We start from the raw sequence: 25,794 nt of genomic DNA on the forward strand, positions 1-25,794 counted from the left end.
GTATATAGTGTGCAACAGATGCTTTTCTTTTCTTGGGTCTCCAAATCCAAAAATCTAAAGAAAGCTACATGGACACTAATAGTTGACAGGTAATGTTCACACTACACATTTTGTTTTACATGTGGCAGCTATGATGCAGCTTAAAATGAGATGAAATCATTTATGTGCTGAATGGTACTGTGAAGCCATTTTAAGCAGGATTCTGCATTGTGAAAGCAACTGTCTACACATAAAGCGCCATCAGTAAGTCTGTTAGGGAGAAATTTGTCCAAATATTATCTTTACAGCCAAATATCTCAGAAATGTCAGTGAAAACAATTTAGGAAAGGCCCATGAGAAAAGACTTCTTCACCCTTCCATGGTAAGAGAGGGAGGAAAGTAAAGAGTAAGACTGAAGGAGAGGGGAGAGAAAAAGCTGCTGTGAACTGAGAGGAGGGCATAGGAGTAAAAAAGAGGATGGTAGGGGGAGGGAAAGAGGGTGGGGTTTGTACTGTGCTGTCAGAAATACTGACCCATTCCCACGCTGGCCTCTCTGGACTATTTCCCTTCGTACTGCTGCCTCACAGAACCGCAACCTACCCTGTCTGTCTCTCCCCCACCCTGCTCTCCACTGGACCTGATCCAAAGATACACAATATTAGCTATGATTCCTTCAGACTGCATTTAAAGTTACTTACAGATGACTTAGATGAGGGGTTTTCAAACTTTTCTACCATGTCCCCCTTTGGAGGAACATATATATATATATATTATAACCATGTAACTTACTATACTCATAACATCACAGACGTGAGGAAGATGTAATAAGAAACACATTTACTGTTAAACCAAGTACGAGAAATCTGCCCTCTTTCATTCCAGTTACATGTTTCTCCATATCTCTCTCTTTCTTTTCTCCCTTTGATGTGTTCAGTAAACCCTGATCTCTACTCTGCACTTCTTCTTCCTCTTTATATTTTTTCGCAGTTGGCAAAAAAGAATTGCTGCATTACTGCCACCATGTGGTCTGGAGTGTGGACCAGAATGTTTCCAAGTACCCAAGTTGTCAAAACATTAGTTTGTCTGTACATTTTCCCAGTCCCATGCGTCCCCCCTGTTATGTTTGCCCCAGGGGGGCCCGCCCTCCAGTTTGAGAACCACTGACTTAGATAGTGTTGCTGCATATGAAGCTCTTCCATGCTGATGTGGCAAGTTAAAACTTGGCATTTGAGGCTCAAATTAGGTCATAACCTCTGTCTGCCTGTTTCAGTCTCTGTGTCTGAATCTTCCTCCATATTTCTGCTTAAACCAAAAAGTTTAAGATGCCAGACTCGTCATATTTGGAAGGGTCCATTCACCAAGGGCGGGGAATGTTTGACATGGCTCATTCACGAAGGATGGGTGTTATTTCCTCAGCACTTCCTGGTCTCTCGAGCAGAGGGCCGGTACAAGTGTAAAATGAGAAGAATAGGAGAGAAGGAGAGAATGCAGGATTAACATGGAAGAAGAAGGAAGAGACTGTGATGCAGACGGAAGAAACGAGGGCAGCATACAAGGAGGAAGAGGAGAAGAGTGTGGAGGATAAGGGCCTACGGGCTTATGAGGAAGAATGAGATGGGAGAAGATGATAGGACGTTAAGAAAACAGATGATGGCAAAGACAAGAACGAAGCCTGAGAAACTTGTACTTGTAGAAGAAATTACAACAAAAATGCATGAGAGAAATGGCAAAAAATCCCAAATAAACTCTTTCCCAAAAAGGACATTAAGGACTAAAGCTATTTTAGAAATGAAAAAGCAGCACAATACATATCTGCTTCCAATATTTCAATCATGCAGATTAACTATAAACTAAAACTCTGCCAAGTATCTGTACTAGCACATTTTGTACATTTACTGAACAAGATGTAAGAAAAAAAAATATCAAAGATCCTGTTAGTTGGAAATTAAGTAAATTAAATTTCTTGCAGCTATTAGGAGGTGCATTACTTCTACATGTATGCATCCAGGATAACTGAAACTAGCCTGCGTATGCGCTTTGACAAGCCAGACACAGAAGAAAAAGACAATAACAGAATAACCACAAGTTCGAAACAATTAAATAAATAAAAGATAATGTCTCACCATTCTTTAACTCTAGAGATTAGCTTAGCAAGAGTAGCTAGAAATACAGCTAACTATATTGTAACAATGCATGAAAGTGTTCGCAACTAGCATCTTTACCTTACCTATTTCTTGGCAACAGACATTTTCCACTTCTGTTGGCAGTGTGGTACATTTGCCACATGTACACTTATTAACAGGGGTACGTACAAATATATAGGACAAGTGAAGGACGGCAAACAACGTTATATCAGACTATTGCTGGTAAGCAGAGTATTTATCAAACAGATACATCCTGTTGCATCCCTTGTGGACTCACATATTAAAATGAATTAGCCTGAAATGAGCATAATAGAGCCACTTTAAATATAGCCAGTTTTAGACAACTATGTAAATGATTTTCTTACAACTATTAAAAAATAAAAATAAAAAAAAAGAAACACATATGGGGCTTTTAAAGCCCTCATATCTGATTCTGATCTGAAAAACACAAATACATACAGATGCATGCAAGCACTCATCCCACCTTTGTACAAACAGAAGACAGCAATGGTCCTGCAAACTTTGCAAGGGCCCTGCATGCGTGCTATTATCCAAGTTATGGAACACATACAAAAAATAAATGAATAAATAAATAAATAAACTTGCACTATCTTACAGACAGTTACAGTCTGTACAAAACCATGCTGGTCCTGGCCAGTAAACAGTTATAATAGCCAGGAATTGAGCATTCCTACATCCGATATTAGATGGTTTCACATTCTCACTGCAGTCTTCTCCCAGCACATTTAAGTTAGGGATTAATGTTAGCAGGCTGGTGACACAACATGTGGTTCTGACTAGTCCAACCAACAGAGTCAAGTAAATATTGATTGTTTCAATGTATTGGCAGAAATGGAAACAATGTAGAGATGTAATCTTTCATCAATAACAGGAGCAGCGTGTTGCCTGCCAGCTGAAATTATGGCTGCTTGGACCAAATAAACAGTCATGAACGAACTCCCGCCAAGCTTCAAATGTAAATCATGAAGGTGCTTACAACTCTGGTTCATTTTCTTTGCTCTTTCTTTCAGTCAGACCTAATCTTTTCTGTCGCCCCTTCTTAGTGCACAGTTTCTGCCAAATTCCATCTTCTCCATGTTACATAAACACTCAGAAAATGCATGAATAACTTTAGCAGCAGGGGGCTGTGGGGGTTACACTGTGAAACTATTTAACTTCACTTCAATCAGATATTTAAAGTATGTTTGGGGAAGTAAGGCATAAAAGTCTAAGGAGTTTAAAGATGCCATGTAAATTAACAGCTTAACTGTAAAACAAAATCAGTAGTTTAAAATCTTTCTCCAAAAAAATCATGAATGAATGCAAAGACAACAGCATTTTACCATATTTTGGCTAATTCTTTGAGTTTGGCCCACAAATACAGCTGTCATTAGAATCTGTAACACAGAGATCAGCCACTTATGCTAAAGTTGCTTTAAATTAAAGTGTCCAGTCATGTTGACTTGTATGTCACAAAGACTTTCTATCAGCTCCACGGTTTCTCCCAGGTATGTCTCTTTCATACAGTTAAAATACATACAGGCCTAATACTAGTAGGCCTGTAGATTTTAGAAAACGTGTTGACGTTAATAAAACTTACAAAGAATATTGGATCTATTTTAAGCTGTAATATAGCTTAGAAATGACTAAAATTATTGCTTGTTTAGTTGGTTTAAAGGCCCAGAAACCTTGCTCTGTTCTGTTTTTGGCGTTACCTTAGGAGACGTTTGGGTGGCAACGAACACACCCAAAACAGAGAGTGATTCCTAAGGTGCAGTCTTACAAACAGCTCATAAAATGGTCAATTTGGATTCAGTTCATATGACTCTCTTTGAGGGAGTCTTTTTTTAACCGAAGATTATTTCTGTCATACAGTGGAGAAAGCTAGAACTGTGCTTGTTCTGAAAATAAATGCTTATACACCCGACTGGACCTCCCAGGATAACAAAAAGTTGATGGGTAGAAAATACAAGGCACGGGGAGAGCGAGACTATGTCCTCTAATAATACCAACACATCACTATATTTATTGCTATGCTAAGGTTTTAAATATCTTGTTTCTACCCAAAGTTAAGGGGAATATTCTTCCTGGGACTGATTTAAGGGAAAGTTAGCAACTAGCTACTAAAAATTTTGTAGAGGCTAGCAACTTTTACGCATTGTGAAATTGTACAAAAATGTTTGCTAAGATGTTAACCATGTCATTAACATACATCAGATGCTAACACTAGTTTAACAGCTTACTATATTGCCCCCAAATGGCTAACCAAGTCACTGCAGTCTTTCAGCTTCAGTGTCTAGTTACTTAACCCTGAATTTTATTACTTAGTATATAACCAACTATTCTGTACATTATTCTTTTTAAGAGAAAAGCCATTTCTCCAACAGCAACCAGCCTTGCTCTTCACCCTGACAATGACTATCATTAAAAAAGATTATCATAGAAAACATCTTGGATGTATTTAGCAGCAGTCACGCCTCTGTCGGCTTGTTTTCCAAGAGTAATAATATAAGTTTCTTAAATAAAATGCAAATCAGTCAAGTGACCTTGGCCAGTTATCTGCATCCACTTCAGACTCATCTATAATTGCGAAGACTGCAGCACAGATGAAAAGACTTGTAAAAACGCTCCATATAAACACCCCCTTATCACATTCTGTAAAAAGTTCTTACAATTAAAAAGAAAAAAAAAACTTTTAAATATTTCTGATTAGTCCACTTGGTGGGTTACCGTTCAATCAATTTGCTGAAACGAACTTTAGTTTAATCAGTTTCTTCCACTAAATCAAAGAGGGTTCACAAGGCCACAGAATCTGGAAGAGAAAATTGGAAACAGGGAGGCAGGGCAGGATTGAACATTAAAGGTCATCACGTTGCGTATCAGATTTCCTATCGACTCTTTTTCCTTCTTGTCTGGTTTGGAGAAGCCGATATTTGCTGAGTGATGACTTTAAAAGAACCAGTTCCTGGCTCCTTACTCCCTAGACTTGGCATGAGCATCAGAGGAGGTGTGCTGAGCATTAACAACCAGAGATTCATTGCACAACACAGGCTGAGCTGCACTGTTTCAACAACCTAAGCAGAAAAATCTTAAATGACAGCAAGGTTTTCTCCTCTAGACTGCAGGTGTTCTTTAAGCCACTGTGTATGGCCGACTTAACAGAAAAAAAAAAATCTGCTTTGCAAGAGAAATCAACACATGTGAATCGGGGATGATCACGCGGATTTTACCGTTCAGCCTCCAGGCGCATCTCCTCCCGCTTTTGCCTCCTCAGCTCTCGGCGTCGCTCAAAGTCCATTTCCTCCATGATTGTGCCCTGTGGGGGGTGACATCGTCAAACACATTCACATTAATTAACTTAGTTTCTGGGAAGAAACCAGAAAGGAAATAAATATTAAGTGACCTAAGGGCAGGACTTCAAGTTCTCCATCCAAACACAGCCAAGGTTTTTGACATCTGATGATCTAAATAATTTTAAGTTCTAATCCTCATAACACAGAACCCAGTTTCTAACATTATATCTATATCTTTTGGATGTCACCAAATACATCAGTGTGTGGTCATATTTCTGAGCTTACAAGCTTAATTATGTAACAACATGGCTGGGATTTAAGCTCACAAATTTGAGTAGAAACCAGAAGACTAAGCAAGAGAGGAAAGAGAAGCAATGACCGGATGTTAACTCCATCAGTTAGGAACAACTCTAACAAAACATGTGAGAAGAAAAAACAAAACAAAAAACTGAAGTACATGACTGGCTGTGAGGCCTCAGACCACCCAGGAGCTGCCGAGCCTCCCATCATACATCTAAGATTCCTGCTAAAGAGCCACCAACACCTACTCCACACAGGAGCAGAGTAAGCAGATGCTAATGGAGGAGCTGAAGGAAAAAGGCACAAAATAGATAAATGACATCCTGCTGTCATGTCTAAATGGTACATTATTGGTTGCACATAAGAATTATGAACTATGTCATACCTTGAATTAGCTTCCAAACAAATTTTTTCCTTCACACCATACCAGCTTCTCACAGTGCTTTATCCAGGTAAAGATATGAGGAACAGCAGCAACTTGTAGTAGTAGTCTCCCACAGCTGGCCGTAAAGGCGAATGCCTGCTTCTTTCCCCTCCTTGTTAGCTGTCCCTCCCTACATTTCTCAGTAACCTCCTTCCTTCTATCCCTCAAGTCTTGCCCCCTTCACCCGTCCCCCCCCTTTTCTCCCGCCCTTCCTCCCTCCCCCCATCCTGTCTCTCCTTCTCTCCCTATCTCTGCTGGTAACTTTTCCTGTGCCGTTTACTGACGTGTCAGAGCTTGGCTAAACTGCGTTTTTGCTCGCTACTTCCTCTAAACTTGTTCTCTGCCTCTTTATTTTTCACCCATCTGCAGTCTTGCATTAGACATCTACACCCAGGTATACATGCAAACAAGCTTGCAAACTATTCATGTGCAAACAGATGCATGCATACTTTAGAACTAAAAAAAAAAAAACTCTGCGAGAGACCATGACTTGAAGGAAGCTGAGCTGTCACCCTCCTCACTGACTCACCCTTTCTCCTCCTCCCCGTCAGCCTGCACAGTAAACACAGCTTTGCCTCTTCACTCCAGAAGCACTATGGGACTTGTACGAGATATTCTGAATACCGCAAGAATACATCGTCTATATTTAGATGCACACTTTGTGTCAGTTCTGAAACAGTGGGGAGAGGAAATGATGCTTGCATGTGAGGCTACTCATACAACTGTAATTAAGATGAAATGAGAGCGATATCTAAAACCGACACAGCCTCCAAACATCACCAGTCTAATCACATACTTCGTAGAACCAGCGACGCCAAGGGAGACAAACTTATTAGTAACACAAGCACGCAAGCATATAAATTTGGTGTTATTGTTACAAATAATGCATGATTTATTCAGCTAAGAGGACTGCATTTTTACTCAGTGTTCCTATTTGTACAAAACTACTTTAATCCCTTTAAAACCATATAATTTACTGTTAGAAAATAATTGGTCGTAGATTGAAATAAAATTGACTGGATTATTGTACAATTCAAGTTTTAAATGACTACTAAACATAAGAAAAAGCTATTAAAAGTGATATAAGATGTACGAATGTAACTGAATGCTGCAGTCTCATTGTCATTGTTTTGAAGACCGACAGAAAGAGCCTTCAGGACAACCTAGAAGTGCTGTGTACATCACCGAAGGGACCACCCACAGTTTCCAAAAGCTAACAAAACCCAGAGCGGGAGAGTATTCCATAAAATTAAGCAACCCAGAGTCAACACTTTGTGACATTTTCAGCTTGCCTGAGCCTGTCCACTGCAAAACATCCTTCCCTGCTTCACCAAATCTGTCTATTTATTCTTTTTTTTATTTCCATCCATCTGCTTGCTGTCCCTTCTTACTGTCTCATTTCCCTCTTCACCTCCCCCCTCTCTCTCTTTCTCTGTCTGCCCCTGCCTTCTTCAGTGTCTATAATGACACATTTACCAGTCAAATTACTACCTGTCGAGACTGCCAGACCCTGGCACACAACCCAGTGTCTAAGTGCCAATCTCTTGAAAGCTCTTAAAAACTAAGTTGATATTATCCTCACAGCCACTGGGATTACTCTATCTCATAATGCCTCTACTCTCTCACTAAGTCTTGAGTTGAAAGCACCAAAACAATGTTACCCTTTTGTCCAAAAAAGACACAAAGAAAATCAAGCAAAAGTTTAGGGAGTTTTGGAGTAAGTACCGGCCAGCCGTGCAGGATCTATTTTCTTCTCTGGTAAAATGTTCCTAATATTTGCTTATGATTCTGTGAGAAGAGAGGACTGCAGCTCTTTGGTCAGATTTGATGCCCTCAAACTCAGAGCAACCATCCTCTTGCAACCTGAACACAAACACATTAATCTCCACATTATGGTTATGGAGCTATGCAAGGAATGTTTTATTTAACCTCTGATTTCAGTACAAGGGACTTGAAAGGGTCCTACAATCTGCTAAGTTGGAGTAGGGGTCTCTGGAGCTCCTCATCTAAATCTGAAGCCACTGTTTTACTGAGTAAAAGGTAATTAAAGCAAAGACAAACAAGTAAAACTATTATACTGGTAAATGTGCAGTGCATGTGCTTGAAAAAAAATTCAAATATCTTGTATTACACTGGACATCAGTATGGTAATAATATGTAAGACATGGTTTTTTAATATAACAATTTCTCTAACAACCACATTTTCTTAATTTGACTAAGAAACCATAACTTACACCCATAGCATGCATGCCATATTTTATTTTGTTTATACAATACTTTCAAGCAACACTTGTAAACTTTGCCAGATTTTCTCCCTTTAGTATTAACGATGGGTAATTCAGCATCCATCTTGCATCTTTTCTCTGAGCGCTCTCTAGTCACTAAAAGTCTATATTGTGTTGACTCTTGTCTTATCTAGCACCCTCGAGGACACACAGCGGGAGGCCTCTAAATGGCTCTTGATGTCAGCATGGTGTATAAGGGCTCATTTATGATCAACAGTAGACAGAGCCTTTTTTCTCTTCTCTGCATTAATTTTATGTGCATTTTAGTCCATTTTCTGAGAGGTTGCGGATATTTAGCCAAAATGAGCAGAAGGAGCAGTACCGCCGGAAATTGTGGGGGCAGTGTTGCGCAGTATAGCTCGTGTGCAATGAAGAAGGAGAAGCCGGGATGTATTTAGGCTAAAGTGTAGTATGTTGTGCTTTGTTCATTTAACAACATATTTGCCAAAATTGTGGACATGGTATGGACCAGATTTTTTCCCCCTATGTTCTGATACTAAGGAATGAAAGAAGGTGTGCTTTCCTTTTTACAAAACCATCAAACATTCACACACAAACTGCAGTCTGCAGTTAACATTTCTCTGCATAAGACATAAAAGGAACGAAAGCTGCATTATACAGTAGTAGCGGTTTAAAAGTTCCCCTGTTTCCATGATGGGTCCTTGACTGGTTCTTGACTGGTCCTTGACTGGTCCTTGACTGATCCTTGGCCGATCCTTCACAGGTCTGTGGGGGTAATGTAATCCCCCGCAATGACGTCGTCAGCGAGGCTCTGCCCCTAAGCAGCCCAAGTAAAAAAACAGCTGCAATCCCTCTTTTGTCCACGGGGAGGAGCAGTGATTTGATCTTGCTGCTCTCTAAACAGTTTATAATGAGCTGTGTCGCTCATTTGTTGCATTTTTGCCAACATTTAAAAAATGATTTGATTTGAAAATGGCGTCAAATAAATGTATCAAAAAAGCCGACATGTGTAGCTAATGGTGTTATGAGGCAAAGCACAACCTCCTCAAGTCGGCTAAGTGGTGAATGTCACTAGCAGCGAGCTTTCTAAACATCCCGAGGAGCGCTGCCAGCGGTCATTTGACTGCAACGTAAGTTATTCACAGTGGGGGTTGATACAGCTGCTGCATAACTGAATATTGACAAAATCATAACGTAATATCGGCAGGTAAAAATAACATAATACTGATAATGTGTAAAGCAGGGATCACAAAAGTCCGGACCCAGCCCAACCTATATTCTGAATTAGGCCTCAAAGTGCTATTATCCTAAGTAGATAAGTAAATAAATGGTTTATACTGTGAAATGAAGTGTCCCTGGATTTTATTCATAGCGATCTAGTGATAAAACGTGATAAAACGTCATACAACTGTGTCTCAGCGGTGGGACAGCTGCCTGCCCGCTGTCTGAAGCAGGCACATGCGCAAAGGCTGGTAGGAATGACAGGAACCAGCAGCCTATCATCACACAGGGTTTGTGATCTTACAGCCAATCAGAAGCAGAGTAGGGCGGCCATTTATTACAACTCCATAGCCGTGATATACGACAGTTTGGCTGAGAAAGAGTCTCCCTGAGCGGCTCTGTGGAAGTTTAGACGTGCTAAACTGCTCGTAAATATTGATGTGTTTACTTTTCCAAACAAGTAAGCAGGTAAAACTATAGACAACAACTATATAATAAAAGTCCTAAAATACCAGGTTCAGCCGTTTAGTTTTTAATACACTATAAGCATGGTAGCGTGACTGGCGGTCATCAAAAGACCGCTGGCGACGCTTCCAGTGTTTAACACTAGAAAACCCAGAGATTTCTTATCCCTCTACCATGCCCAGAGTACAACCAAAAGGCTGCCCGGTTTGAAATTAACAATTCAATGGCCAACAATTAGCACCTTTACATTTGTAAACACAGCCATTACCTGCCGTTAGCTGTTCAAGCATACTCCTTGGGGGGAGGAGTGTGCTTGAAAAGAGCCTTGTGGACTGTGCTGTATAGTTTCACTCACCACAAACGGTATTTGTGCTTTTGACCATTTCTCACATTTTCATGTACCCTTTATTGAGCATTGGTCATGTGAGTTTTCATCGTCATCACACTATTGTACGCCCAGCTTGCTTTCAAGTGAGAGATTATCACGTTTCTGTTTCCACAAAGGCAAGAAGGAAAGCATAATCAAGTATTTCAAATGAGAGATAATTACATTCCTTTTGACCTGGGAACAGAAAAGCAAAATCAATTTAATGTTCCTCACTTCCTAATATGGTGCAACAAGGTTCACAGTCCTCAATGTTTTTAGTAAAAAAAAAAAAAAAAAATTAAAAAACACCTTACTAACAGGGTGGAACAGAATATAACAGGGTGGAAAATATTTGTTCCCAATTCCAAATAAAAACGCTTCAATGGCCAGATGATCAGCAATGAATAAAGATATTTCTACAGTGATCCAGATTTTTTGTTTGTTGTTTTTTTTGTTTTACATTTTAGATTTTGTAAGAGATGGGTGTGTTTTAACAACAGCAGTTTTATCCGTGACTTTAATCGATAATTATTATCATTATCCAGTGTATAAAAATGTTGGTGTAAAAACGCCAAAGATAGATAAGCATGATGCTGAACTTCGTGGTCTTAGCTCCTGGTTTGGTGTGTCTTGTTCTGTTTATTATCATTCTGAAAGGTATACCAAGTTGTGGGCTGCAACTTGAACAAAGGCTAAATTCCTCAACATTCGCACTTGCTCCATAAAATTACCATCTCCAAGGCTCCTCCACCACCACTTTGACTATGGATTGATAAGTAAATGAGCCGCAGTTTTGTAATTGTTGCATTGTCAAAACAGTTCTGTTAGTGTTGTCACACAAAATTCAGTAGACTAGTTGGTTCCTATGCAGTGAATTTACATGTTATTACAAAAATACACAATAATAAAATAGGCAAGTGGTAAGATTAGAATAATGTTATAAGTTCTGCGCAAAGACTCCTTTTTCATTTTCCAAAACAAAACTGACATAAACAATCTTGAAAAAAATGTGCACGTAGGCTATGAGGAAAGAATGAATGCAATGAAGTAGGGACTGGTTGAATAAACACGGTTTAACTGGACGCCTAAGCGAGCGCGTTGCAGGATGGCTCCAGATTTTATTGTCAAATGGTTCCAGGTCAACCAAGTCCGAACTGCTTAGAGCAGAGTCCTGCACGGTTCTGTTTTGCTACGCATACCTGCTCTAACCCGTTAGAATGACTCCCGAACCCGACTCGTCACCAATGTATTTATTCCATTTAAATCCGAACCAGACTGATGTTTAACCCGCGACCCGAGCCATTAACGCATCATTGCCATGCTGCACCGCTGCTCCTGCTTTCAAGTCTTCTTTTCCATTATTATAGCCTATTGTTGTTTTATCATTGTGTTAATCTAAAACACGTAGATAGCCTATGAATGTTTATTTTAAGCTTGCTCAACATTTTTAAAACAGCTTTATATTCCTCTGACTGAACCATTTCAGAGTGAAGACTAAACCAGACCAGTGTGTTTTATTTTGCCACTGAGAGGGTATTTATAATAGGCTACTCGGAGATTGCTGTGCTTTAACAAAATGTAATCCACCTTTCCTGGCAGCAGCTGTGTTCTCCGTTCCTGGACTACAAATCCGGCGGCAGAAAACTCTGCTGCGCAAATACCAGCGTAAAATAAACTTTCATATATTTTCTCTGTGTTGTTGTAGTATATTCAGATGATAAAACAACAATATAATAAAAAAGAAGACTTGGAAGGAGGAACAGCGGTGCAGTAGGCTATGGCACACGTTAACGTTAAAAAGCACACTGCTTGTTGTAAATACTTGGTTTATGCTTTAAGAGGTAAATATTTTGGTTAACATGTTGAAGAAATATCGTTGTTTCTTTTTTCATCTCTTGCTATGCTATTGAATTTGGCAACATTAACATGGAAATTCACTGCATTAGGACCGACTAGCCTACTGAATTTCTGGTAGCATGACAACACAAACTGGACTCGTTTGACCACTCTTACCCAATGTGCAACGATCACAAAACTGGGTCACTTGTTCAGCTGCCTCATTGCGGCTCATTTACGTATCAATCCACAGTCAAAGTGGTGGTGGAGGAGCCTAAGAGATGGTAATTTTCTGGAGCAAGTGCGAATGTTGAAGAAGGCGCATGTTCAAGTTGGGGGCTGCATACAGTACCTTTTGGAATGGTAATCAGAGCGTGTCGGGGAATAGCCCACCTGGAGGGGTGACGTAATCGGGATTCCCGGCGAGCAGGAAGTCGCAGCACAGCGAGTGTTGGATGTCCCCCCGCGATTAGACACATTGAAGTGGAAGAAATTATCTCCGATCCTGCGTGGGGCTTTTATCTGTCGCCCTGTCTTCTTATGGAGGTGAAATAAATAATATGAGAATAAAATAACCCTTCCTAGCTACCTCAAACAGATTCTGTGTTGCTTGATCCAAATCTGATTTGTCTATGTTAATAATGCTAATATTAAAAGATTAATCAGTATGATAAATACATCCTATTGAGAATAGAGCTAGGGGCTGTGATCCAGTATTTGAAAGGTTTTATTAACCTACTAGCATTCATTTCTGAATAAAACAATTGGCAGCGCACAAGCATGTTACAATTTCACATTCCACGTCAAACGATGATTATGTATTAAGTTTTATGCATTTTTATGAATTGTGACTGGCCATCAGAGGTGCTCTGAGTGGCGCCTCTGCCGGTCAGTGTAAATTCAGATAAAATCTGACAGACTATGGGCGATGAGAAGTCTGTGAGAGAAGCGCCATCTTCTGGGTCTACCCTATATTACAAGGAATGGGTGGAGTTTGATTAAAACATCGACACTCCCAGGAGAAGGAGGGGGCCTCTCTGGCGGCTGGAAGTTGGAAGGCAGCTGGCTGGAACTGGAATGGAACTGGGCTGGAAGCCGGCAGGTATTCGGCTGGCTTTCAGCTTGGATGGGAACTTTTAAACCGCTACTACTGTAACTTGAGGAGAGGAGTGATACGTCTACAGGTTACCAGTATGCAGGTGTCCAGGTGAGGAGAGGTATTCCAGCAATGTCAAGGGAACACTGGTGGTTAGAACCAGGCCCTTCCAGTCTTTACATTGATGAAAAGAAATTTTACCACCTGCTACAGTTCTCAGGGGATGTAATGAGCCACATTCAGTCTCTTACTAGCCATTAGTTTTTTTAAGGTTACTTCATATTTACATCAGGAAAGACAAAAATTGAATAAACTCACATGAAATATGGTATCACTGCCCAATTATAGCATAAAATTTGTCAAATATTACCAAAAAATATGTTGTGTTGTGTATCATGGATTATGGAGATCTTGAAATCTTAACTGTTCAGGATTTGATATATTTTAACTTAAGCTATCTTCACAAATATTAAGTCGCCAGACTTCTTGCAAAACAGCTTGTCTCCTCATGACAGCAACTTTGAGACTTTAACTGTTACACAAACGCTGCCTCTCTTTGATTGCTGTCATAGGTTTGACACAGAAATGCCATTATCTTGAGATATCCTTTGGAAAGTTAAATGTTCAGTCCATCTCAATGAAATGTATTATGGATAGGCTTTACCATTGGTCCAAAAAGAATGCAGAACTGTACATGCAGGTAGGAAATGCACACCAACAGCTTTTTTGGCTGCAGCTCTGGGGACACTTTGAGTTGGGTAAACCTAACGTTTTCTGCAGGGGTAAGGAATCTCATGAGGATAGTCTGACAGAGCTGTTAAAATACATTCAGTCTGTGAGTGAGGGCCATGCACATGATGGCAAACAGTATTCAACAAAAAAAGATTTACATTTGCAAGTGGGGTGCAGAAGTGAGGTGTGAGGTGTCTGCAGGTGGATGCTGACTTGATGTATATGAATGATTGAGATGAATTTGTCTGAATGTTTTTACAGCTGTAACACCTCAAGTACATGAGGCCACTGCAAATGGAGTGTGTGTTTCTGGTACAGTAAATGTGTGTACATGTGTGATATTCATCAACACGTAGAGTGCTGTGTTTGGAAAGCTGGCCTTGAGACTGTGGATTTCTGCATTATGTGTCTTCTTTCGAGCAAGGCCGAGGCAACATTAAAATGTTTGCTGTCCCAGGATGCTGCGACTGTGGAAAAGCGTTCATAAAATTCAGCCGAGCTCAGTTGGTTTTGTGGCAGAGCATTTTTTTTTGCCCTGTTCTAAGCTTCATCTATCAGCTAGTGTCTCATTCTCTGCCTGCATCTTAGAGTCTCACCAACACACTGGTGAGGTTGTATTACTAACTGATGATGTGTACTGGTGTATGGAACTGATACTCATTATCAAAATTTTCCAACAGCCATTACAACTTGGGAAACACATTAACCCTTAGAGCACTCAGGGTGTTTGGGCTGTTTTTGGGTTACTATACAGTGTATTTTGAGAGAAACTGTCAACCACTATGTGAAATGTTCTTTTTGCTAACTCTCTGGATGGTGCTCTTTGCCATCCAGTGTGGCTTAAACACCTAAAATGCAAAAGAAATAGTTGTGTAAGCTTTCCATGATGCATTAAAAAATAAAAAAAAAACTTTCAAATTCAAAAATGCATGTTTCAAATGAGTAATTTCCCCGATTTAGTATGGTGTAAGATGTTGAACCAAAGCTAAGGGTGGTATGCCAAATGTTGGCTTTGACGCTGATAGGTTGAATATGCATATATTTTCCTTGCATAGAAGTGGTTTGTGTGCATCATTGTTGTGAAAAGGAAGAGTTAAAAGGGATCTAGCACGCATCTACTTATTTTTTCTCTTTCTATAATGCTTTTTGCTGGCTTATTGTCGGGCTGGGATTTTTCACCCCGGCAGAAAAGAAAACTGGAGCTTTCTAAAATGTGTTAACATTGTGATCGTCAAAATTACCCAAACCATAATCTTTTCCAACTCATTATTTTAAATCACCTAAGCCCAAACAAACAATGCCAAAAAATGAAAGCATTCTTTTTAATTTAAGCCTGCTTTAAGGATCCTCACATGCAATCAATGTTATCTGGACAAACTTCAGTTCATACAGTAAAAGAGCACAAGCCTTAGCTGGAAACCTGCCATCTCTCATCATTCCACAGGAAAAATGTGAAACAAAATAATATAATATGATACCCCGTGCTGTTGCACACCTTAAGACTTGTTTGCAAGAAGAATGGCACCTGGCATGCTTCATTACTTGGTATCTTCAGCAGCTAAACATATTTTAGGTATTTTGAGAAGGAAAGGCAATGTTAGAAAGTGGTAAGAGTTGTACTCTTCCAGCTTTGTTTAGAATGTGTGCAGACCTGAAATGGAAAAATGGATGTATATTAACCAAAAATTAAAGCTGAAAATATAAAATATCTTTCCTTCTTCTTTCTCTGTCTCCCAATTCCCCAATATGTCTCCTTCCTGCCTGGACCACAACACAACAGCTTAACCAACAGCTGCACATTATGTGTGCAGCTATAATATGAAGAAGCAAGAGGCTGGTTGGCAAGGAATTTACTTTAGCGAATGGTTTAATTTTATAAGATTTAACCATGTCTAGCAGGCAAGACTTTTTTCCCCCCCTTGATTTGTCTGTGAGAAAATCAACCACAACAGCTTCTACTGTCAAGGCCAAAATCCTCAGCTGCAACCATATATCCTGAGCAGCATATGAGGTGGCTAACTTCATCAGAGCTCGGCTCAGTCTCAATACCATCTGCTTTCCGATCACACGGTCTCATCCAAAACAAATTTCGGAGGCATCAGCTCAAATAAGGGAAAATTAAACCGAGCGTGAGCCTGTGGTTTTCATGGCAAACCTGAGAAGCTAATGCTACTGCAAAGCATATGCAACAGGACCCTGAATGTCTCAAATGTATGGTCATTAGTGACTAAAGATTTCCTGATCAGACACAATCCTCTCATCAATTGTGCCTCAATTTCCTGTGTGCTGACTCTGGCTTACAAATACAAAACAAGCCAGTGAGGGGAAATGTGCCATCAGCGTTAGTAAAAGACACAAAGGTTAAAGATGTCAAGTTTCCATTTGGTGAAGAAAACGGAGACTCCTGCATTCCCAGACAATGGTTCACATTCCATAGCACCTCTCTGTGCCCTGTGAATCATACACACTGAGACAGACTGACTGAAGATATCTGCTCACACGCACACACACAGCCAAGAAAACCTCAATGAAATACCTCAAAGGCATTTTATATTAGACAGTGCTTGGTAAGTTAGGATTAAATAACTGAATTTATTACTGGACCAGCATGTTTAAATGATGCAACTATCACTATCAAGGTGGGTAAGAATAACAAAAATCCCAGATTTAGTTGATCTGCCTTAATGGTTGGACTGTTTGTTCTGAACTGCTGTATTATTGATTGAGTTTCCATCCCGTTTTCGTATTAAGATAAATCATGGCTAAAACTGAAAAAGGAGAGGAGCAGCATCATGGAATTTTCCTTAAAATCAGCGTGCAACTCAGCTGTACAACTCAAGACACTAACTTTCTCAAACCAACTGCGATAAACTTGAAGCTATGAATAACATTTGTTTCAATTATCTTTCAAATTGACAAATCCCTTCTTGACAGGAAGTTGTAGCTTGATACTTTCTAAAATATTGCCAAGCTGATTAGTCTCTCTGCAGCATTCTTGAGTCCTGTGTTTTATTTTCCATTGTCAGTGAGATAACCTTGCGAAACTGTTGTATATTTAGATTGTGACTCACTGTTCTTTTAATATTTTTAACTTTCCTGGTCCAACACATGCAGAATAGTTTGTCCTGCCATGAATCCAGAGATATTGTGCAGCTGAAAACACCTGCCTCTCACCAGTTTGTATTCCCCATCAGGCAGAGGGCGTGATTATGTGTCCTTAAACACCAGACCCTGGAGCTAAGCCACACTTAAAACTGCAATAACAATAATACCCCTAACATGTCATATCCATCATCTGAGTCCACAACTTTCTGAGAGCAGGTTTGAGCACACAGATCTTGTCTTTTATTTAAAGTCCAGCTTCACCAACCTTATTTAAAACACTGAAATGAGGTGATGAATTCTTATTTGTCAGCTGCTAATCCAATTTATCAAATTAAATAACTGCCTGAGAGGAGGCAATGCAGCTGTTAGCTGAAAACAAGAGTGCAATAAAACGCTGTCTTCCTCTTAAATGTTGGTTTTAAGAGGAACATTTGCATTAGGAGTTGGATTCTTTCTGCCCAAATCATAAATAACAGTGTAAAGAGGCGACTTATATGTGAGACGGCACGAGTCAATGTTACCCTGTTCTAGTCTTTGACTTTTAAAAGGCTGTGCACCTTTTAAAAGTGCACTTTTAGATGATACACCCACAATAAGGCAGAATGGAAGAAAAGCATTCCAAAAAGTACAAATCCCACACAAAATAAGGATGTTTGTATGGCATCAAAAGGCTGCTGCTCATTGGCCGTGCTCCATATGACCAAATATGGAAAGAAAAAATGCTGCCTTTTCCCGTAACCAAACTGGGAAAAAAGAAAGAAAAAAAAGAAGGAAGGTTTTCTTGCATGCTGCGTGCACAGCAAGATAGAGCTCTCACACTCTCTGCACAGTGGCCACAGACTTGGCTTCCTTTCAAAACAGCATGACTGATGGTGATGTTGGACCTGCCGTGACACCTCAACCAATGCCGTTGGCCACACTTGCACACACAACTATGCACACCTGCACGACTCAGGGGTCATGAAAGGGAGGCACAGTGATCTTTTCACTGCGTTGACATTTCATTTTTAAACACACACAAAAGCTTTTCCTCTCATATGAGCTCTCTACCAGAGTCTTTTTAAATCGCAGCCCCCTGGAAAGGAACATTCCTCTTGGTGAAAAAGCAGCCGTCTCCAACACCACAGTCCTCTGCTTTAGTTGGAAACATTCTTTTATCTGGGCCCCCCTTGCTATGTGGAGTTGCTCTGACAGTCAGCTGCAACGCCCGTTACAAGAAATAAATGTCTCTTTGGGCATGTCATTTCACTAAGAAGAATTATTTATAAGAATAAGGTTTTTGAGACATGGAGCTGTTAACAGTGCTAGTCAAGCTAGAGATGGGGGAAGAGAGAGACGCACAGTATGTCAGGTGGTCTGACACACAGCAGAGCTCTCAGAGCGGTGCAGTAGGAGAAAGTTGACTGTCTGTTTAGCGGTAAATGTTCTGCTACAAGCTTTAGCAATAAACATCTCACAGCTCTTCTAGTTACAGCGAAGTCAGTGTCTGCTTCAGCACTGCTTGGGAAAGTGAAGGGAGCTAACCCCGAAGCTAGCTGCAGCTAGATGCAGCTGGGTAAAGTGAAGAGCGCTAACCCTAAAGCTAGCTGCAGCTAGATGCAACTGGGTAAACTGAAGGAAGCTAACCCCAAAGCTAGCTGCAGCTAGATGCAGCTGGATTAAATGAAGGGAGCTAACCCCGAAGCTAGCTGCAGCTAGATGCAGCTGGGTAAAGTGAAGGGAGCTAACCCCGAAGCTAGCTGCAGCTAGATGCAGCTGGGTAAAGTGAAGGGAGCTAACCCCGAAGCTAGCTGCAGCTAGATGCAGCTGGATTAAATGAAGGGGGCTGACCCCAAAGCTAGCTGCAGTTTCATCCAGGAGGAATCACCTCTTCTCCGCCTCCCAAGCTCGGTTTGGAGGCGAAAGCAGGAAAGTTTAACAGCTGTTTCTGTTGGAGTTTTCACTGATGGAGGCAACAGACCAGAGCACCACGGTTATTCTCAACATCCCCCTGACCCAATTTCTGATCTACCAACTGTACAATAAAAAACACTACAGCCCACAGAATGTTTGGAGATGAAGTATCTTTTCATTTGATTTTTGATGACATCACAACTAACCAACTAACTGATTTTGATTGGCCTGACAAGTAGGCTTCAAAAATCATCAAAAATCTCTATCCCTACTCACTAAGCGTGAGCAATTTATCAAATTTTGATTTTAATTTTGGCTCCAAACAATCACAAAAATGATCATATCAACAGGAAACAATTATTATTAAAATAATGTTCAGAATGACGTGCACACTCCTGCAGAAGGAGCATCCAGTCAAATACTGGAAGTAGACCCTGGGCTGTTGTTGTGAACACTTTGTTGCTTAGTGGTATTCTGACCTTTTTAAAATCTCTTTTTCTAACTATGACTAGCAAAGACTGACCTGACCCTTAAGAAGACTGACCTGAAAGTTCTTATCATAATATTCTTCTCAATGGACTCCTCCCTCATCCCAAAGTACTAACAGGTAGCAGAGTGTTGTGCCTGTAAAAGGACAGTGCTTTTCATGGCAGGGGTGCTTATTTTAGTACTACACCAGTCCTCACACTGCTAGTACTCCCAGCTGGAGTCAGAGCATGAGATGATAACTTCTGCTCTGCATCCAATCTGACTATGAACCATGCATGTGTGAAGCTGCTAGCTAATCTGCCCTAGCTTACAGTCAGATATTAATAATGTCAATGTAGACTGTAGACACAAAAATTGACAGAGTTCAAAATGTTCATGTTTTACTGTAACATACTGATTAAAAACCAAACCAGATGTGCCAATCCTTTCAGGCAGCAAACTCTGGAATGAGCCGCCTCTCTTTTCAAGATGCTTAGACTGTGGATACTTGAAGATGTTTTTATTCAAGCAGGCTTTTAGTTATATGTGTTCTCTTGACTGTGTGCACTGATGTGTTCATATGCATTTTAATATCTTTTATGTTTCTTTTTGTCTTATTTTATTGTAAAGCATTTTGTGGTTTTTATCTGTGTAAGGTGCTATACATATAAATAAATGTTCCTTTCTTTCAGACTTATAGAAATAATGAAATTTTACTGTACATTAAATATGAACAGAATACAGAGCTCTGCGATGGACCAGCAACCTGTCCTGGGAAGCAAATATTTAGATTTACTAATTTTAATGAGTTTAAATATATATATCACAATTTGTAACTAAATCTTCTGTGTGCTCCATAGAGACTATTTAGCTAAAACAGAAAACATAGTTTTTAATTATACATACATGTTTCTGTATAATGTTAGAAAGCTGTGGTCATTCAAAGCAATGCTGAGTTCGTTTGGCAAGACCTTTCCAAAACCTCCAGAAGAGATGGATGGAAATTTTTCAATATTCTGATGGGGTTGCAGCCTTTTGCCAAGAGCAGAAGAAGACTGTGGATCCAGGCCAGTAAAACGATGGACCAGGATTCCTGCAAGTCTCAAATGCAACACTGTTTGCAGTGTCCACACATCTTCATATGCCATACTCAGATCCTGGGACATAAAACTTTATATAACAACATAATTATATGTGTCTAAGAATTAATGTGCACACTGATTTTCATTTGTATGAACACTTCTAAATGACACATAAACCATACTATGCTCTTGGACCTGTCTTAACATGTGTTGTGAAGGGCGGTGTCAAGATCTAATAGTTTCTCTGGATATTTTATAACCAATTTATTTTATAATTGTGTCATTTAATGAGCAATAAATAAACAAAAAAATGTACAACTATGAAAAAAGTTTATTACAGTCTAATGCTAACTTCAGTTTTTTTCCCTTGGATGCACAAGCATGCAGTTAATGTTTGTATGTCAAAATAACTCAACTATAAGATGGGAAAAAGATGGGACTCCAAGTACGAACATGAGCGAATCAAACACCACATCCTCAGCAAAGCAAACATCATTCTGGCAGCATCACCGCTGAGAGTTGTGGTTCTATCTGCAGCCAAACCAAAACTACTTTTTAAATGAGGTCGCTAGATTAGCTTTAGCATTGTTTACCGACAATGGTATATGTTAAACTTTCCCCAACACCCAATAAAAATACACCCAAAAAAGCTAGTTTTCCAATGTTCCACAACTCCCACACTATAAAAGGGGAGAACATACTCAATATCAAGTTGCTTTATATGAAAAAAAGAGAATTTAGTTAGTTGAATGTCTCCCTGCTTTCAGCCTTAAAAATCGATCTCGCCATCCAGTATGGCATAAATGCACTTCAGCCTGCAAGTAAAAAGTCTCTCCTCAAGACCCTAATACTTTCTTTTTTTTTTTTTTTTACAATGGACACTTTTTGCTTGGCTGCCAAACCCTGAAGAGGGAAGAGAAAAGTGATTAATAAGCCATCCTGGCTCCTTCGTATCCCGTTTTCTCATGATCCAGACAGTTTTTTCAGCATTGCAGCCTTGTTATGTAAGTGTCTCTCTGATAAATTACATCAGAATGTATTCAGACTGTCAAACAATTTCAATAAATATGCACTCTTGTACTTTACATGTGATATTAAGAGTCTGTTAAATAAAGCTACAAGGACAAAAGAGTCTTTTTTTGTTGCCAGCTGCAACTTACATCACTGATGTTCCAGGGAGCAGGTATTAAACATGACAAGAACAAAACTAGCATAATTTTGTCTCTATGTTCCTAGATTCAGTTTTTAAGAATGAAGAATTGTGATGTGTATAGACTCTTAACATGCAGCATGGCTTAGGCTTAGGAATTGGCTTAGGATTCATCCTGCACTAGTGTCACAGTTTTTCTTCCATGTGACTTGTCTTGACAGCCTCTCACATCTTTCTTTCATGTCAGTTTCTTGAAGAACAGCAGCTTCCTCTAGCTCCTTCAGGACAGCCCATGCTGACACCTGCCTTATGTCAGAGTAAATGAGGCCCGGGCAGGAATCTGTGTCTCCACAACAGGACATTAATCTGCTACTAGTGAGCTGACCAGGGAGACTAGTGGAGCCAGAGTGCTGATATATAGTGAGTTTTACTGAAAGCTACGCTACTGCCGACCCCATAGCAAGACAGCAGATTATCCAGCTGATAGCAATAAAGGAGAACTAAACGGAAATGAACACAGACCGGAATCGAACATAAATGACATGTAGGAAGTAATATCTCTTCTTTAGACTTAGAGATAGGTTTAAATAAATTTAAGTCACTCAGAATATGCACCACAGGGCTTTGGTTGCAAGGAAAAGGATACATGATGAGCAGGAGACTTGCAACAGCTCAATGCTTCTGGTTCATGGACAATGACTTGACATGCGGGAATCATTAAGTGGAACATGAAAATGTTTTTCTCATAAATTTTGAAAGGATCCTTATGTGAGTCTCAGGGGAGGAAAAAGTGGAAACAAAATGCATCTGCTGAACATTTGTGACATGCTTCCTATAAAAGCCACATTTTGGTCACGGCGTACGTGTAGCTCCCTCCCTGGCCAAAAAGAAATTACACTGTTGAGACGAAAAGAGAAAATCGAAAGGGTAGGGAGAAAGAAAAAAAAAAGAAAAAAAAAGAATGTAAGCGGTAGAGTGATTTATGTGGTTGACTCAAACCCACACAAAGGAAGAATGTCTTCCCATCATACCTTACATGGAAACATACATAAGGGTAGAGTGAGGCTACAACACATGATGCAATGCCCCCCACTTTGAAAGCCTGCTGAAAACATGACAGGCGAGTGAAAACCCTGACATCAGTTAGCCATTTTTGTGCATGCGTCATAGCCCTGTGAGGACAACACAGAGAAAATCACTTGAACAGAAGACATATTTATTTAAATCACTCCAAAACACCATAAATCCTTATCTTTCTTGCCTTGTTTTAACACACGGCTCAGTAAATCATGCAGTGGAATGCCAATTTTTTGAAGTGTGCTGGGAGGCTTTTCAAGGGTATTACATGACAAGGTATTTTTCAACAAAAGGGGCTGCATTCCTGGAGAGAGATAGGAGGAGATTAGGGAGCGGGTGGAGGGGTGGACCATCAAGATGACCTGACCAAGAAGTCCTATTACTCAGAGTGAACATGATGGTGAAATGATCCCCTGACAGTAAGAAAAAAAAACTGTACAGAAAAAAAACTTTGCATGCATCTTCACAAGTCAGAGAAAGCTATAATAACAGAGAGTGGGACACATGAGACAGAGTTGTTTGTTTAATTCTGTGACTGTCTCTGGACATGCCTTTCAGTGAAATAATGGGAGCCCAAGCTGCCACACTGTGGATCTACTGGGTCTTAACAGCAAGACAATGGGTCAATTCTCAGCAGAGTAGTCAGAAGACATTTGAGAAATGGGCTTGAAAACCTAAAGGCTCATTTATGCTCACCGGTAAATATGCATATGCATGGACGGAGCCTTCTGTCGGTCCTCTGTGTTTATTTCATATGTATTTCAGTATTTTTCAGAGATCTTGTGTATGCATATCCAAGAGCAGCTAACAGAGCATTAGCACTGGAAATCTTGGGGCCAGTAGCTCATGTGCGATCTGAAAAGGAAAAATGAAGAACATATTTAACCCTCTGGGGTCTAGGGTTTATTTGGCTGTTTTTCGACTACTTTTGTTTTCAACTTTATATTTCACCAGTTTAACTTGTGTTGTTTGGTAAAATTCATTTCAGCATCAGCATTTCAGCTACAGAACTGATCACACAGAAAACTTAAAATCTGAGTAGGAAAATTTTGATTTTCTTAAATGAAAATGACAAACAGAAATAAAAATAAATTATTTAAAAAACTCATATACTTATATAATGTAGTAAACAAAAAAAGTTACATAGAACTATTTACATTAAAATGGAACAATTTCTAAGATGTTTTTTGTACAACTATTTACAGAACTATCAGTTATCACAGTAAGATACTACACAAATTATTTGTTCCACCCCCCCCCCCCCAAAAAAAAACCAAACAAACAAACAAACAAAAAAAAGTTCCTGTCTACCACAAGACGAGAGGACATCAAAGGCCTGATTTGTCCATGGTGTGTTAGTCCTTCTTTCCACCAGGAGACAGGACTTCAATCTGCTTTTGGTGGATTTTGGTCACCCCTACAACACAGCAACCAAATGCATCATGCTGTCATAAAATCTTTTGATTGGTAAATGTGTTCCATTTTTCCATCAAAAGGAAAGGGATTTCTTTTTTTTTCATTTTTTTTTGCTGGGAGCCCTTTCCTTACAGACAGTTTCCACAGGTTCTGTGTGCACTGCGTTCCAGCTGTGCCGCGATTTCATTCAGACCTCCACAGCGGGTCAATTCACACCTGCAACGTATCAGATGCGAGTCCTCATAGATGGATCTGCTAGATTCAGAAAATCACAGAGTTGGAGAATCTAGTGATGCTCCACTTCCAGGATAAACGTCTAGCCGTCCATGATAACAAAAAACAATGAGACTCCCTGACTCATGACATAATTTTACATGGTTCATCTGCAAGGGGATTTTATTTTGAAAATTACTGGAACCTTTTGCACTACTCCAATTTCCTGTCTGCCGCGATCTGAGCTGCTGAACTTGATTCGTTCTTGATGCATGCTTGATCAAAAATAGACTCGGCAGGTATGTTTAGGAGAGCCGCGACTAGGTGCTTTTGAGACGCTTCTGACACGCACCGCGGCACACTAGGTGGAAATTGGCCTTTAGAATTAGCCATTTTTATTGTTTCATCCTGCACCAAATGTGACTGTAATGTGACTTTTTTTTTTATCATAACTCTGGTTTTCCTTGGCCTACAAACACAATTTTAAAGTAAAGCAACGTAAAGCACACATAGGGAGTTTGTTGGCAATGGAGTTTGAAAACGTTCAAAACAGGCATACCAATTATTTTATAAAAAGTGAGCATAAATGAGCCATAAGATGGTCGGTGACCAAAGCGAGACGGCATCCAACAGATTAAATTTTATCTGTCAAAATGCATGAGCAGTGTATGCAAAAGTAAGTTGAATTTTTACCTATTCAGACATTCTGTTATGGATTTCCTGGTGTGGCTAGCATCATAGTCTTCTTACATGACCTTTTTTGAACAAATGGCCTCACATTTGGTTTTCGTCAAATGTGAGGCAGTGCATTTACAACCACACATCTCAACTCTGGTTTTATCTGTACAAATGACATTGTCTCAGACGTCTTAAGGTTTGCTAAAATGCACCTTTCCAAACCTATGCCATGTTAGCTTTTGGAAACAAGCTGTTATCTCCAGGCAACCCTTTCAAACAAGCCTGTCATGAACTTCAACGTTTATTTTGCTGAGATCTGTAGAGTCTGAGATGTATCTTTATTTATTTATTTGAACATTTTCTCTGATTATTGCATGGTGTTATATTGCTGGGACATCTACTCCTGGAAAGATTAAAACAGGTTTTAAATATTTTCTACATCTGAATGTGCTTCACTGAGGAAGATTAAAGATCCCAGATTGATGTGCAGCAACAATTACTGCCTTAATATCTTTTCTGTCTTTCCTTCTTGGCATTGTGTGACTGGAAAAACGGCTAAAACATCAGCTTTTATAGAGGTGTTCATCCTTGCAGATGTTTTTTTTAGGC

General features: G+C 39.8%; 1 protein-coding gene across 6 annotated transcripts in view; it reads right to left on the bottom strand.

Annotated features, from left to right (window-relative positions):
• The window catches only part of cald1a (caldesmon 1a), a 66,414-nt gene that overhangs the window by 24,717 nt on the left and 15,903 nt on the right, over positions 1-25,794 (bottom strand). For 4 of the 6 annotated variants that reach the window (XR_006009268.1, XM_041977486.1, XM_041977490.1 and 1 more), the window contains exon 2: positions 5,354-5,439. Coding sequence is in view for 5 of the 6 variants with exons in the window: in XM_041977486.1 (XP_041833420.1) it covers positions 5,354-5,430 (77 nt within the window). In the remaining variant the exon portion in view is untranslated. Of the gene's footprint in view, positions 1-5,353; positions 5,440-6,101; positions 6,259-23,574; positions 23,681-25,794 lie in introns of those variants that run through there. The other 2 variants (XM_041977488.1, XM_041977487.1) reach the window with 2 other exon arrangements.

The sequence above is a fragment of the Melanotaenia boesemani genome, chromosome 23 (assembly GCF_017639745.1).
Source record: "Melanotaenia boesemani isolate fMelBoe1 chromosome 23, fMelBoe1.pri, whole genome shotgun sequence".
NCBI lineage: Eukaryota > Metazoa > Chordata > Actinopteri > Atheriniformes > Melanotaeniidae > Melanotaenia > Melanotaenia boesemani.